The sequence below is a fragment of the Suricata suricatta genome, chromosome 10 (assembly GCF_006229205.1).
Source record: "Suricata suricatta isolate VVHF042 chromosome 10, meerkat_22Aug2017_6uvM2_HiC, whole genome shotgun sequence".
NCBI lineage: Eukaryota > Metazoa > Chordata > Mammalia > Carnivora > Herpestidae > Suricata > Suricata suricatta.
In genome coordinates this window covers 13624891-13641653 of record NC_043709.1, presented here as the reverse complement: position 1 = coordinate 13641653, position 16763 = coordinate 13624891, and the positions used below count along the sequence as shown (strand labels likewise).

General features: G+C 45.3%; 2 protein-coding genes across 2 annotated transcripts in view; one reads left to right on the top strand and one right to left on the bottom strand.

Annotated features, from left to right (window-relative positions):
- TIMP3 (TIMP metallopeptidase inhibitor 3) overlaps window positions 1-7804 on the top strand; it is a 58529-nt gene extending 50725 nt beyond the window's left edge. Inside the window, exons 3-5 of the mRNA XM_029954719.1 lie at window positions 1920-2031; window positions 2727-2848; window positions 3913-7804. Coding sequence (XP_029810579.1) covers window positions 1920-2031; window positions 2727-2848; window positions 3913-4110 — 432 coding nt within the window. The 3' untranslated portion in view covers window positions 4111-7804. The remainder of the gene's footprint in view (window positions 1-1919; window positions 2032-2726; window positions 2849-3912) is intronic.
- Window positions 1-16763, bottom strand: part of SYN3 (synapsin III) — a 459446-nt gene that overhangs the window by 295099 nt on the left and 147584 nt on the right. The window contains exons 5-6 of the mRNA XM_029954713.1: window positions 13430-13586; window positions 9838-9927 (exon numbers count right to left, since the gene is read on the bottom strand). Of these exons, the coding sequence (XP_029810573.1) occupies window positions 9838-9927; window positions 13430-13586 (247 nt within the window). The remainder of the gene's footprint in view (window positions 1-9837; window positions 9928-13429; window positions 13587-16763) is intronic.

Here is a 16763-nt window from a genome sequence, read left to right as displayed (position 1 = left end):
TCTCAAGCATGGTTCCTGTTAAAGCCAGAGAGGCACATCCATCACTGAAGAAGTGGGGGGTACGATCTGACCCGCCCCTGCTCCCCCACGGCATAATTGAAAACTGAGTGTGGACAGCACTTCTCACAGTACTTGGCTGCGTTTCCTCATTCAGCTGGTGAGCCTCTCGGGAGAAGAGGGTTAAAAGAGAGGCCAGGTAAATTAAAACCATCTGTACCGATGGTTGCACACAAATAGAACCAGTGCTCCCCTTAAAAAGGCAGAGGCTCCCAAACTCTGTAGGTCCAACAGACCCTTTATGATGGTGGAGGTCCTCTTGGACCACCTACCCCCACCATCCAGTCCCCACTAAATGGAAAATAAGGAGAAAACCCAGCCCATTAGTACAAATGGGAGGCCCTTAGATGAGACACCAATGAGGTGATGTCTGGTTTTTTATTAATTACCATAAGCAAATTAATAACGCATGCCAGGAGCAAAAGGAGAGACATTGTCCTGTTGTAGACCCCTGGAGACCACCAGCTGTCCAGGGCTTGTGTGCTCTGAGAGCTGGGAGGATAATGGGCTCGGGCACCACCTCGCTGTTCCCGCCTACCCTCACCAGCTCACACAATTAACAGTTTTCTCGACAGATCCGAACCTGTATAAGACTCATGGTCTTGACCTGGAATCACCAAGTGGGTCCAGCCTTATTATGGTCACACCAGTGGCTCTGAGTATATGCAGATAAAGGAGGCGCAATAGCCATAAAGAGCATTTGTCTGTATCAGAGGCCCTTGGGCATGAACTTGTGAGGCCACAGGAAGAGATAGCATAGGATAATGGCTAAGAGCATGGGCTCTGAAGCAGATTTCCCCATCTGGAATCCTACTTCTGCCATTTGCCAACAACCATAAGGCCTTAGATTAGCCACTTTACCTGCCTGGGGCCCGGGATACTCATCTATAAAATGGGCATAAATAGTTCTGTCTCATGGGGATGTTACAGAGGTTAATATTAGAGCAGGATTTCTCAACTTTGGTACCCCTGATACTTGGGACCAGATAACTCTTTGCCTTGGAGGCTGTCCCACGCATTACAGGATTTAACAGCATTCCTCACCTCTCCCCACAAAGACTGGTAGTAACTACACACCCCCTCCCATTTGTGACAATAAAAAATGTCTCCAGACATTGTCAGATGTCTTCTTAGGTGGGGGTAAAACTGCCTCCAGTTGAGAACCAAGGTCTTAGAAGATATTGTAGATAAAAATGGTCAAATATCAGCATTTTCATACAGTTCAACTTAATAATTATAAAGTGCTTAGTTTAAAAATCTAGAAATTTTGTATACATGTTTATATGCTTTTCTTAGGGTAAAGGAACCCAGTGCTTTCAACAGATGCTCAGAAAGATAAAAACATGGAGAACCCTGGCCCCGAGTTCAACTTTCACCAACCAAACACAATTTCTGAGTCCTTGTCTGTAAAATGGGTATAATAATGCCTACCTCCATGGGTTCTTAGGAGGAGACAGTGAGGGGAATGTAAGTGGAAGGCTTTTATACACTGAAAAATGTCATGGAGATGTCATCAGAATGCTGGCCACCTGCCTTCTTGGAACATGGGGGCCAAGGTTGGTGAGGTGGGCAAGGATCCCTTTCACAGCAAATTCTCTGGACTTCTAGAAAGGTTTGGGATATGAGAAGAGTATATGTCTGGTGCCGTGTTGTGGGCATGCTGGAATGGGAGGTGTGAGTGGCTATATGGCAAGGTTTCTCCAAGATGACACCAACCGTGGCTCAGACAAGAGGAGAGGAGGTGGCTGGGGAGGTCAGTGGCCACACGACGGCGGATTAAGGGAATCAGATTCCCATAGAACAAATGACAGCAGGCTTTCTGAGCCCTGGTCCTGTTCTCATGACATTCCTTCTGCCCACAGATGTACCGAGGCTTCACCAAGATGCCCCATGTGCAGTACATCCACACAGAAGCTTCTGAAAGTCTCTGTGGCCTCAAGCTAGAAGTCAACAAGTACCAGTACCTGCTGACAGGTAATGGCCAACTCTAGCATCTGGGCTGGGTTTGGCCAAGGCCCGGCAGTCCTTCACTTCAGAGGGATAGAGAAGGAGTAATTGACCCAAAGTGTCCTTAGGATGTTGGCCTTGCACCCAATGAATTGTAAGGACAGTCTGGTGTTGAGTACACCTTGCCTGGTCTGTGGCAGGAGCTCAAGGCTCTACACCGAGGCTTGGTTTTAGTGTTGGCACCACCACTAGCCCTGTGAAGGAAATGGAGTTTTGCCTAGTTTTTCACATTCTCAGCTTTACTACATAAATCAAAAGGGATTGCTAGGACCTGCTCCTCTACACCTCACAGTCAACCTACTTATTGGGTCTGTTTTTATAAGTTACCCACCTTCAGGCAGTAAGTGTAGGAAAGGAAAAAAAAATAAGAATAAAACCAAGAAACCACTGATGAGGGAAGCATAGGGCTGGCCTTTGTTCCAACTCCAGTCATGGGTTTAAGACCTTCTACAGATCATTTAACCTCTCTGAGCTTTGTTTTCCCCACCTGGGAAATGGGGACACAGTTTTCCTGAAAAGGTATCAGGAAGGATGGAGTAAAATCATCAGACTGGAAAGTATTAGCATAGTACCTGGTCTAAGGTGGGTGCACAGTAGGTGAGAATTCCTTCCCCAGTGACTGGGCTCTGCACACAACTCTCCTCTTGTCTTTCCCCCTCTAGGCCGCGTCTATGATGGTAAGATGTACACAGGACTGTGCAACTTCGTGGAGAGGTGGGACCAGCTCACCCTCTCCCAGCGCAAGGGGCTCAACTACCGGTATCACCTGGGTTGTAACTGCAAGGTAAGCCCTGGAGAGGGCAGGCAGGGGAGGTGCTGGCTCATGGTCCCAGAAACACCAGTTCCTGCTGTACTGGGCACCAGGCCCTTGTGCTGAGAAGGGCATGCATGTCGGGCCAGGGCAGAAGGTCAGATGTGAACAGGGGTGGTGAGGAGTGTTGCCCCCTGGCTGAGTGGTGAAGAGCTGGGGGAAGAATGCCTTTCTGCTGTAATCCGCCCACCTAAGGCCTGCCCACTTGGCAGCAGCTGGGGCATGGGGACTCTTCAGTGTCCCTCGCCTCTCCTTTTGGTCAAGTTGTGGCAGGTACAAGATCCCGACAGTGGCGGGTCCTGTCCAGCAGTCCCAAGTGGGTTCACCAGGGCGACTGCGTCATTGGTGGGCAAGCTGGCACAGGACTGCTGATACCAAATGCTGCAGGAGGTCCAAGCAGCCCCCTTCCTTGGCTCGAGCTCAGGGCCCATGGCACACAGCCTGCCTGCTGTGGGAGGGAGCTGGGCTGTTCTCTCACGTAATTCTCACAACGACTCTGTAGTGTTCATTAACGACTATGCTCATTTTGCAGATGAGAAAATAGAGGCTCAGAGAGCTTAAATAACAAGCCCTAAGTCACCCAGCTCACCAAGTCTGATTTCTAGCCAAGGGCAGCTGAAAGCCCAAAGTTTATGCTTTAATCTTTCTAATTCCTCAATTCCAGCAACAGTTGAGATCTCTCATCCTTGCCTGTTACCATCTGAGAAAGAAAAGTTTTCTCAAATGTCTAATTTCACCGCGTTCTGGCTGCGTAAACCAGAGCAAGTTACTTAATCTCGCTGAGCCTCTATTTCCTTATCTGTAACGGTAGACAAATCTGTCATGAGAACTAACATGAATAACATAGAAGCACTTAGCAGAGTATCTGGTACACTGGTGCTTAGTAGGTATTGGTGGGTGTTACTTGTATTATTTTCACCAAGGGACTGCTGTGGCTGGGCTCCCCCTGCAGTGCTCTGACTCCAGACTTGAGCAAGCATCAGGACTGGGGCCACCGTGGCAAAGCCCGTCAACCTTTGGCTGTTATCTAATTGCAGATCAAATCCTGCTACTACCTGCCTTGCTTTGTGACCTCCAAGAACGAGTGCCTCTGGACCGACATGCTCTCCAATTTCGGCTACCCTGGCTACCAGTCTAAACACTATGCCTGCATCCGGCAGAAGGGTGGTTACTGCAGCTGGTACAGAGGATGGGCGCCCCCAGACAAAAGCATCATCAATGCCACAGACCCCTGAGCACCAGACCCTTCCCCACCTCACTTCCCTCCCTTCCCACTGAGCTTCCCTCGGACACTAACTCTTCCCAGATGATGACAATGACATTAGTGCCTGTTTTCTTGCAAATTTAGCACTTCGAACACTTAAGGAAAAGTCTATGCTGTCATATGGAGTTTATTTGGAACCATCCTCCTGGCCCCCACCCTGCCCCTTCTTTTTGGTTTGACATCACCCATTTCCACATGGGAATTTTCGGGGCCATGCCAGAAAGAATGAGGAATGCACACTCCTCTTCTTCGTGATAATATAATCTATTTTTTTAGGAAAACAAAAACCGAAAAACTATCCCATTTGGGCATTGTAACACCTACCCCTCCCTCTTCTCCCCCACCTCACCATCTCCCAGACCCTCTCCCCTCGGCCCTTGTCCTCCATCCCAGTACATAAAAGACACAGACAAGGAAGTTACTGAAAGGTCAACCATTTCAGGATCAGTCCAGGGCAGCAAGCAGATAGACTCAAGGTATGCAGAAGACCATATACACTGAGGAGATGCTACCGCATGTCCAACCAGACTATGTCTGTCTGTGTCTGCACGTAAGAGGGAGGGAGGGAAGGAAGAAACTGCAGGAGAGGGTCTGAGAGGGTGCAGCACACTCAGCCCCCCCAGTCCAGTGATGTTGGGGTTGACCAGATGTTTCTGAGTCTGGAGCAAGCAGCCAGACCAGAATAACAGAACTTTCCTAGTTGATGAAGACTTAAACATCTGCCTGAGGTCAGGAGGCAATTTGCCTGCCTTGTACAAAAGCTCAGGTGAAAGACTGAGATGAATGTCTTTCCTCTTTCTATCTCCCACAAGACTTCCTCCTGGAAAACTCTGGTAGATTTGGCCAGGAGCTTGCCTTTATATAAATCGGAGGAATGCACACACCGTACACTATCCACAGATTATAGCCAAGTAGAGCTGGGTAGAGAATACTATTTCCAAAGTAGGGTTTAGCTCACCTAGGGGGATGTGTTTGTATACACATTTGCATATACCCACACGGGGACATAAGCTAATTTTTTACAGGACACAGAATTCTGTTCAATGCTGTTAAATATGCCAGTAGTATAATCTCTTCTATTTTGTTGTCGTTGCTTGTTTGAAGAAAATCATGACATTCCAAGTTGACTTTTTTTTTCATTTTAATTAAAATTTGAAATTCTGAACACCCTCGACATCCCTCTAACTGGGGTCATCGGACCTCTGTCCCTCTCCTTTTCTCCTGCTTCATGTTTGGGGCCTTCATTTAACTGCCTTACTGGCTTGGCTCAGATGGGAGATGAGGGTTAATGTGGGTCAGGGGCGTGGGCACAGGAGGGAAAGCTGCCTCGGCTCGACGGCTGCTTTCCTGGGTTTGGGGACAGCCTGCTCTTCTTCCCCCAGCTCACTGCTGGGCACACACCATCTCCTGAGGTCCTCACCTCATGGGATTAAATCGGTGGTCACTAGGGAAGCCTGACTCTGCAATCGGCTGTAGGGTTTTTGTTGTGTTTTCTTGAAATAAAACTATAATATAAGTTCTCTGATTAAATAAGATTATTTTCAGTTTAAGTGTTGAATGTGAGATGCCAAAAGTAGGTGATAATGCATATTTTACAGAGTTGGGGGCGGTAAGATGGTGACATTTAACATGATCACTCTGTCTCTTTCAGATTATGGCTATTATCCTTTTAGTATTTGTATCTTCAGTTCATTCCACTTTAGGAAACAGCTGCCAATTGAAACAGGATTTAAAAAAAGAGAAGCAGACAACACATTGTAATGTTTTGCGCGCGCACACACACACACACACACACACGCGCACACACACACACGCAAATGCCCAGGCAAAGTATTTGGCAGAACTCCTGAGTGGGAAGGCAGTGCAGGCATCTGGTTTCCATGGTATTCATTGGATTATCTTGTACCTTTCACCCTATGGTCATGCCATTTGGCAGGTGGGAAATGGGAGGCTTTGCCCTCTCAATGCAGCTGTGTAAGTAAAAGGAGCTGAGGTCAGTGGACTCACGGTCTTTAAAGGGTAAGCCCAAGCCCTTGGTGTTCTAAGATTTTCTTGATTCCAACCTCAAAGTCTTACAAGATGGAGCCCCTGACCCAATTACACAAGTGCCCTCCCACAATTGGACATCAGCATCCCCTCTATGAAGCATTAGCCATTCTTGGTCCCTGATGGGTCACCTCCAATCACACAAGGAGGTACCTGGGGTGAGGCCTGATCATGAATCATCTGGAGTTTCCCTGCAGAAATGTTGGTGGAACCACAGTCCCATCTGTCAGGCCCTGGTGAAGAGAACATCAGGTCCTGGGTAAAGAAGGGTCCTTTGCAAAGCAATATTGGCAGAGGGCGGTTTTTGAGCTTTCTATAAGCTATAGCTTTGTTTATTTCACCTGTTCACTTACTGTATAATTTAAAGTCATTTATGTAGCTGAGACACTTCCATATTTCAATCATATCGTGAATGTTTTATTTTGCTAAATCTTGTGTCATGTGTAGGCTTTAATATGTGTACATTGTGTTTAAGAGAAAAAAAATGAAACCCACATGCCGCCATTTTCCTGAATCAAATTCTAAAGTGGAATGGAGGGTAAAATACTTCTACTGTGCAGGCAGCTAGACTGGCGAATTGGAGAAATGAGAAGGAACTACCACTTGACACTCATCCATCCTCCTCCCTATTAGCATCCCAGTGCTTTCTGGAGTAGGAAGGAGGAGGGGAAAACAGCAAGTACATCCATGTCCTTGCTCTGTATCAACTGGCACTGGGCAGTCTGCTGGTCATTCCCATTCTTCTTCCCCCTTAATTCTTGACCACCCAGTTGGGAAGCCATGATTTCTCCTAAAAACCAAGAGCCATGGGAGCTGTGATTTCAAGACTTCTTGGCCTCATCTGGCCATCTCTTCTCTTTCCCTATTCAGAAAGCTCTACACCTGGGCTCAGACCTGTGCTCCATCTGGCTGGGTAGATAATACCGGAGACTCTGTCCTTTACCATTACCCAGCTCCAGACCTACATCATGGCAGTCGAGGTTCAGCCCCTGAGCATCATTTTACATATGATGGTTCTTGAACAATTAAAGAAACAATGACTTATTGGAACAGCTCTGTCTCAGAGACACCGTGGCCCTTAGGAGACAGTACACTCTCTTGCCTCAGCCTTTCATCTTGTGTTTGATGGTCACCAATATGGATTACCCCAAGATGGCACCCAAGAGTTTGGCTCCTGGCTACCAAAAGTATCACTACAATAGTTTTACACAAGGTAAACACTTTAAAAATCTGATGACAGAAGCAAAACAAAGTGTGGGAATGTAGGGGAGGTGGATATCAACGGCCTCCAAACTGGTTCTTGGGAGACACGAGGAGGGGAAGACCGGATCGTGCTCTGAGGGGAAGGACTTCACAGATCTTCCCATGCCCTCACCTTTCCCCTTAGCCAGTCTGCTGTCCTGAGACCCAGAAGTGATGGAGAGAAACCAACCAGAGAAAACCCTGTCTGGAAGGAATGTATTTGTTGCTAAATTTTGTAGCACTGTTTACAGTTTTCCTCCATGTTATTTATGAATTTTATATTCCGTGAATGTATATTGTCTGTAATGTTGCATAATGTTCACTTTTTATAGTGTGTCCTTTATTCTAAACAGTAAAATGGTTTTATTTCTATCACACACCTGTAGTCCCTTGTCTCCTTATATCTGCCGCTGGGGTTAATACAGACAGCAGAGGGCCTTGGAAGCTGGTCTTGCCTGCAGGCAAATGCACATTCCCCTCCATTTACTTCTACAGCTTGAGCCCACCCCGCCCCAGTCCTTTCCCAAGGTAGGAGAAGGCATTCTAGAGTTCCCCCTAACTGCTAATCCAGCCCTGACCTTGCTCCCTATTTCCATAGCCAGGGATCCTGGACTGGATCCCTATCTAATTAATTATTAGTAGTTCAATATTCCCAGACTGGAGTCCTGACTTGGCTTTTGCTGTTTATTTCCTAATAATCTCACACCATGAAAGTGAGAGGGGAAGGCTGCAAACATCAGTGCCTGATGCTAAATGTCTGCCTGAAACTCCAAGTATGGCTCGGCCTAGTTGGGAATGCTAGGAACTCGAGAGGTCCCACTATAGTGGGGAACCCCTCCCAGAGCTTACAGCAGGACCTGTCATCCTCAATGAGCTGGGCTGGCTGCAGACCCCTCACCCAACTTTAATCCCACTGTTGACAATGTTCCAGGGTATAGCTTTTGTCCCTATTTTAAACTAATCTCTTTGAACACCCATTATATATCAGGCACAGCACTCTATATACATGATTACATTAAATTTCAACAACCCAATGATGTTGTCCCACTAGCATCCATAGTTTTTCACTGAGGAAGCCAACACTTGGAGAGGTTAATTCATTGCTCAAACCTCGTATGCTGGCAGACTAGGATTCAAATTCATTTTGGTTTGATGATAATCCTTGAATTTTCTCTACAGTGTTCTCACTTTGTTGAGATATGCCAGGTTGAATTTGCCCTTCTGTTTTTTTTAAATTTTATTTATTTACTTTGAAAGAGAGAGAGAGGGAGAGGGACAGGGGCAGACAGACAGGGAGAGAGAGAGAATCCCAAGCAGGCTCCATACTGTCAGTGTGAGCCTGACCCAGGGCTTGAACTTACAAACTGTGAGGTCAGGACCTGAGCCAAAGTTGGACATTTAACTGACTGAGCCACTCAGGAGCGCCTCCACTTAACCTTCTTATTCCAACCAGCATATCTTGGGTTCCATGACTCTCATTGGCTCAGATATAAGGGAAAGACAATCAAAGGAGAGCTTCTCTGCCTGTTTAGACTGCTCCCACGTGGGGCCTGCAGTCCTAGCTGTTAGTATATCCAAACAGAATTTCCAGGTCAGCAGCCTGAGTGTGGGATTCTACAAACAGGCCACAGTCTGCAACTGGGACATTCGGATACCCTAGTATCTGCCCTGTTCCCCAAGATTCACATTCCTTACGTGGCAAGCAGGGCCACATGGGCCTGAATGCCTTTGACCAGTTTAAGAAGACCACCAAACACACAAGCAGATACATCACAGGCTATTTCCAGCTGCCCAGGACTTCTCCACCCAACTTCTGCTGTGGGATGAAGAGTTCTCCGCCTTTGCAGGAAGACGGTACTTCTCCCACCCAGCTGTCCTATGAGTGGGAGGCCCTGCCGTGAGCTCCAAGCTAAGCTTCAACCACTTCCCAGAGATGACCTCAGGTACATCCACAAGTCAGAAAGCAAAGGGGACACACAAGAAAAGTGTCCTTTGATGACCAATGCAAACAAAATATTACAGCTTTTATTAAAATCGAAGTTGGAACCAGGTTCTGCCCCGGGCTCAAGGGAAACAACATCCAACCTTTGAAACATCTTTTATCTTTATTATCAACCTTTGGCTCCAAAATGCCAGCTCAAGTTGTCCCCAGATCGGCTGAAGATTCCCAGTATCCCAAGGGATGCCATCCCCCTTTGTCGTTTGCCCTGCTACCTAACATTTCATCTGAAAAGTTTATTCTTTCCCTAAGAAAGCCAGGGATTCTCATAGGACATCATAACTCTTCCTTAGAGCCCAGGTGATCAGGGAGTGGCCCCTCAGCCGACTCCTCCATCCAAAGGAACTGAAAACATGGATATCTGTGTTCATTCCATATCATTAAGATAATCAGTGTCAAAAGGGCACTCACCATTGGCTTATGGTTGGGGAAAAACGTTTGCTCCACAAGTGGGAACTTCTCAGGACCCAGAGAATGGAAGATCTTAATGAGCTGAGAGAACTAGGAGAGAAGAGGAAAGAACATTGGTCAGTCATTGTTGTCCAGTATGGTGGAACTTCCCACTTAATCTCAGGCCTTCAGTATCTGACTATTCAGATAGTTTAGAGGCAGTAGCTATTCCCTGTTTACAGGATAAAAGACCAGATTCCTTGGCTGGAAATTTATTCTCTCGATTATCTGGTTGCATCAGGCCTTCATTCCTGCTAGGCTGCTAAGTTCAGCTCACTTACATTTAATGAGCATTTACTACCCCCTCAACATTTCACATAAGCACAACCTGCTGACATTCATGCCATATCTCCAGCCTGAAAAGTCTTTCTTTCTAGAGAGGTAATGCTACATAACAGTTTAGTGTGTAGACCCTGGATTCAAATTCTCCACCATTTAGTAGCCATGTAGTCTGGAAAGTCGCTCCAGGCTTCTGAATTTCAGTTTCCTCATTGTTAGTGGAGAAAGCAAAAGATCTAATGTTGTAAAGATTAAATAAGCAAAGTATTAAAAGCTGTGCCTGGTCCCTTGGAGCACTCAAATGGTAGATATTATTATTTATCATAAATATAGCTGACCCTTGAACAACATGGGTTTGAACTGTGCAGGTCCACTTATATGTAGATTGTTTTTTGATAAATATAGTACTGATATTATAGTACTGTAAATGTATTTTCTCTTCCTTATGATTTTCTTAATAACATTTTCTTTTCCCTTGCTTACTTTATTGTAACCATACAACATACAGTACACATCACATATGAAGTATGTGTTAATTGACTGTGTATGTTATTAGTGAAGCTTCCAGTCAACAGTAGGCTATTGGTAGTTAAGTTTGGGGGGAGTCAAAAGTTATACAGATTTTCGGAGTTGGCATCCCAACTCCTGTATTGTTCTAGGGTCATCTCTGATTTTTCTGGTTTAACAACCTCACTCCTTTCCAGCAGCACTCCTTTCCACAACTCCCTTTGAGCTGCATCCCTTCCACACCTGGCTCCTCTTGCATCAGCACTCCTTGCTTCACTGTAGAGGTCATTACCATCTCTAGAGCTGGATGGTAAGCTCTGAAAGGCAGGCCTTGAACTTAGATTCTTCCCCATCAGCCCACACCACCCAGCACCCTTGGGAGCGCACTTTGTTCTTGGCACTGTGCTTTACTATTGGAATGACAAGCTGAGCATGGAGGAGCGGGTCTTGAGGGGGACAGTGTAGGCAGATGGCTGAGATCAAGGAAAGCAAGGGGACTGAGGAGGCTAGAAGAGGAACAGAGAAGGGGTCAGGGAGACTCCCTGGAGCAGTGACACAGGAGAAGATGGAAGGGCGCTTCAGGTGTGCACTGGAGACACTCAGTGGCTGTTGTGGTCCTGGATACAGGGACAGTGAGAGAGGAGGACGAAGGATGGTTCATGACAGATCCCTGGGAGCCTTGGGATTTATCCAGAAAGCAAAAAGGAAGTCCTGGTGGATATAAGTGACATGGAGAACTCTGATCAGGAAGAGGGAGAATGCTGCAATCTGTGGTCTAGGGTGGGCGCCCCGTGCCTAGAAGACATGCCAAGTCTTGTGTCAGACGTGACTTGGGAGTAACTCAACACTAATGGCTCAGAGAGAATGGGTAACTTAAGAACTTTCTGCAACTAGATTTGGTCGGTAAACTCCTGGGGTATAGTCTGCAGTTGTGATGCAACACGGAGTCCAATTAGAGGCTTGAGAGATCTCAGAAATATGGGAAATGATGGGGGATTCCTCAGTTTACATATAAGGATGCTGAAGTCCAGACAGAGTGTGTAACTCTATGATCAAGCACAGGAATTTTGGAGATGCCTAGCTCCAGTTTCCTCGTCTATACAGACATGAGAAAAATCCACTCCTCAGGGTGGTTCTGAAGGTCAAATATAATATGTATGTTGTCTACGGCCATACCACCCTGAACGCGCCCAATCTCATCTGATCATAATATGTATGTTAAGGGCTCAGCACAGCACATAGTGCTATTGAATGGTAGCTGCTGCCATCACAATGTTTATGTGGAAAAACAAGGAGGTGGTGCTAATACCTTCTAGGACCTTTTCCAGAATCTTGGATGCCATAGGCCAAAAATCTCAGGGTTGAATGAGGAGACCAGACCCATGATAACAGAGGTTAAAAGCTATCCATATCTACTAAATTAATGTATATATTCATTCAATAAACATTGAGTGCCAACTCTGCAGAGACTTTGATGGCACTCACTATTTACTGAATGAATATAATAAAAATTGTCACCACATATTGAGTGTGTACTTTGTGCCAGTCACATGTTTTAACTCACAACCTTACCAGGATGACCCTATTATTATCACTTTACAAATATGGAAAGTAAACTCAGAGTGGTTAAACAGGTTGTTCAAGATGACACAGCTCATAAATCGAGGCTCCTGGAAGTCAGGCAGTCCGGCTCCAGAGCCCGTGTTCTGACCCACCGCCCTCCCACCAGGAGGCCAAGCAGAAGGAAAGAAAGCAAGAGAAATGAGGGCTAAGAGCTTCAGAGAGCAGCCAGAGTACTCCCAGCCTCCACATTTCCTATCTCCCTACCTGGCTTTATTTTCCCTTTGGAAAATGTTTCAAATTTTAAAAATTTCAAAAATTTTTCCTTATGAACTACTTCTATGACATATTACATATGGGGCATATTTATTAATAGACTGCATGTGTCCCTGATCACTAGAATATAAGATCCATGGGGCAGGGATTTTGGTCTGATCTGCTCACTGCCATGTTCCCAGGACTTAGAACAGTGCCTGGAACATAGTAGGCATTGAATAAAAATTTGTTGCATGGATGAATTACTTCTAGTAGGGAAAACAGATAATACACAAAAGAATTGATAAATATATCAATCTAGATGAAGATAAGTATGGGGGGTGAATAAAGCAGGGTAAGGGAATTGAGAGTATTCAGGGGAGTGGTATCCTTGGAAAAGCCTCTTTTGCAGGTATATTTGAATGAAGACTCTAATAAATCAAGGGATAAATGAAATTAATGAACACAAAGCAGGGAAAATCAAGTGTTGGGAGTTGGAGAGATCTGGCTTCAAGTTCTGGTTTCACCCCTCCAGGCTACATGACCCTGGATGAGTTCCTTAGCTGCTCTGAAGCTGAGATTCTTCTATAAAATGAAGTCATGATGTCCACATAGCAATAGTTTGAGCACCAGGCAGCACGCTTTTCTGATACGCAGTAAGTGCTGAATAGTGCCGACTGTTAACAGAAATGGTATGATTTAATGTTAGTGAGAACAGTAAGGTACCTTACGGTTACCACTAATGTTATTTACAAGATAACCATGTTGTTATACAGTATTCGTTAGGCCCTAATTACAAGAAGGGGCCTGGGGTCCAATCTGCTTGTTCAGTTGCTTAAAGAGACTCATTTCTGAGGCCTACATGCTCAAGGATGGGATGGACCAATTTCAGGGCTGGGATGCCACCCGCTGCCGCCCACCTCACTCTAGGTCAGCCTGGCCCATCACCTACCACCCAGGGCTTGCTGCAGAAGTTGTAGACGGAGTAGAGGGAGTTGACGGCAGGCAGCCCTCCATACTGGAGGCCAATGACCAGGCTTCGGTAGTCTTCGCCCAGTGCCATGCTGTAGGCATGCTGGCGGACCAGGATGAAGTCTGGCTTGAAGGATCTGCAAAGAGAGGGGCCGGCAGTCGTGTTACTACATTGGGCATTGATGGAACACCAGGCCATCAGACCACAGCCTGCTGGGGATAGTACTGACCTGGCCTGGTTGGTGCCAGTAGGGAGCCCTCAGTTCAGAATGGGGAGGGGGTGGGGGAGTGGGGAGGGGGACAGTTGGATGCAACCACACAGCAGCTACAGAATAAAAGGGCTGAAAACAATTCATATTTTATCCATTTTCCTTTTTAGGTGGTTTTTTAAATTTTCTACATTGAACAAACATTCATTTACAACCTGAGGAAAAAGGATCAAATAACTCAGTGACTACACTGACATTTTTACTAGGCAGCATGAACTGCCTTACTGAGTTGAATCTTCATAACTGTCTGAGGACATGGGCATTGCTGCCAGAAACTCCGTTTTACAGATGAGCACCGATAAAGGAAATGTTCAGCTTTTGACGTTTGTGTGCTCCTAGGCACTCAGGGAAGCTACACTTTAACACCTACCAAGGTCAAAATGACTTGGCAAAACCTCAGCGCATGGGGTCTGTTTCTGCCCTGGGTGCACATTGTGTACATCTGCTTTGTAAAAGAACAATAACCAAAAAGGAGCATTCTAAACACAAAAGATAAGAAAAAAAGACAATCCCTAATTCCCATAAGATTAAAGTCACACAGCCCTGCAGTTATAAGAAACTTAAGATAAAGCCTGAAACTTAAGATAAAGCCTGTAATTATTAGACAAAGAACATCTGAAATGTTCTTTGTCTAATAATTTGTATATTTTATGTTAAAAAAAAGTATATAACTCTACATCAAAGTATGTAACTCCCTTACTGGAGCACTCTCCTCTTTCTGAAGACCGTGTATCCATGGCAGTTGTCCTAACTTGGGCTTGAATAAAACTCTTTTTTTTTTTAAAAGAAATTCCAAAAGATTTGTTCATTTTACGTGCACAGCACTGAGGCTCACAAAGATTGAGTCACTTGCTCAAAAAGCCATGCTGCAGGTACACAGCAGGGCCAGATACGCATGACCTCATGATCCTAGTTCTCAACTACCATGCAGCATGGTATGCGTATATACATACCTACATATACATAATAGGTATATATTTATGTACATATCCCGTATATTGCAAACATGTCCCTTTCAAGTAGCAACCTCTGGAAAGCAGCAAGAGCATTAATGTGATGGGCAAGAACATGCCAGGCTCTTTGCTGGGCCCCTTTGGAGACATGATCCTGATTGCACTTACAAGTAGACCTGGGTAAGGTCGGGACTATTTCCCCACTTTATAGATGGGAACACACCGCTCAGACAAGTTATAAACTTCCCCAGGTCACAGAGCTGGGAAGCAGGAGAGCCATGTGTGAACTCAGGTGATCTTGCTCCAAGTCCATGTACTCTTCCCTCCCACATGCTCCAGGTGGATTTGCACACTGTTTTACTTGCACTGCCAAGGACCCATCTATTTCTGGATTCCTCACTTCGAGCTCACAGGAGAAAATCAGCTCCATGATGTATAGGTGGTTTACACCCAAAATGGTATCATCTGTTTGGTTCATCCAGAGTTAGACACTTTGCTTCTAATAAACTGTTTCTTTTTAAAATAATTCAAACGTAAGTTAAAATAACTGTCAAATGGCAAGGACTTGCCCCAGTGGAGACAGAAGGAAAGAAGGTGTGGCAGGTGCAGACACTTCCCAGATTGTTCTGAGCTTGGGTCTCATTGTTTACCCCACAGCCAGGCACCATGGAGCATACATGGGGTGTGACTAGTATGTGTTGTAGGAATGAATGATGTACATGGACATTACCTCCTCGTCCCTAAAGGAAATGGCACAGGTCTCCCCAAAAAAGTTGTAACGCATCCCAGAGGAGCCGCGTGGATGGTGACCTCTTGGGTATGGCTGACACTGGCTCATGGAAATGGCCAATCATGTCACTCGGTAGTTAGGGTCTGAGTTGGGTTAGAAGCTTGGAACTATTATGTCTATATCCTTATTGCATTCTTAGAGCTGAACCAGTCCAACTAATGGATTTTACAGATGGGGAAACTGAGGCCCATAGCAAGGCAGTGATGTGTCCCAGGACACCAGGCAAAGCACCATACCAGAGTGGGAGGTCACACTCAGGTCTGGCCTCTGGCTTCCCTGCTCTTTGTGCTCCACTATGCTCCTCTTATAGCAACAGAGAAGGAAGGAAAGAAGGGGCGAGTGGTGTGTCTCTAACAGGGATCTGATGGAAACAGAGAGCACTAATGAAACATAACCATTTTCTGCTTTCATCTGATTATAAAAGTAATACATGTTCATTGTGTGAAAGAAAAAAAAACCTTTGAAAACACAAAGATGTCAACTAAATTACCTGTAATTCTCAACTCAGAGAAAATCCCTAATACCTTTTATGTATTTCCTTATATGTACATTACAATCCAATGACCTATTTTTAATGTATATAACATGCATTCATACTCATAATTGACTTTATGCTTTCTATTATTATTTTTCTATTTTCCACATAATATAGTACAAGCATTTCTCCTACTAACAAAATACCTTGAAAAATACCCTTTCTAATGGCTACCTAACAGTCTACTGAATGGATATACCATAATTAAATTGACTTATCATCCACTATTATTAAGTAGGCTGCTTCTGATACTTCACACACATACATCTTTGCACACATATCAACACCTTCCTTTTTAATGATTTCCTTAAGATAGATTTTTTTAAATGTTTTATTTATTTTTGATACAGACAGAGACAGAGCATGAGAGGGGGAGGGGCAGAGAGAGAAGGAGACACAGAACTGGAAGCAGGCTCCAGGCTCTGAGCTAGCTGTCAGCACAGAGCCGGACGCGGGGCTCGAACCCACGAACCTGAGATCTGACCTGAGCCGAAGCCGGAGGCTTAACCGACTGAGCCACCCAGGCGCCCCTCCTTAAGATAGATTTTAAGAAGCGGGATTACTGGCTTAAAAGGTATGAATTATTTCTTTTAAGTGCCCAAACGTGTCCCCTTGTAGAGGTGACTGCCACCTGTTGCACACTACAGCGTCCCCATCATGGCAGCTCCACTAGCATAGTAGTTTTTTTTAATACATTAAAAAATATACACTTTTAAAATTTGATAAGCAACTTTCCCCAAGATACTCTGTATCAACTTGTATTTCTC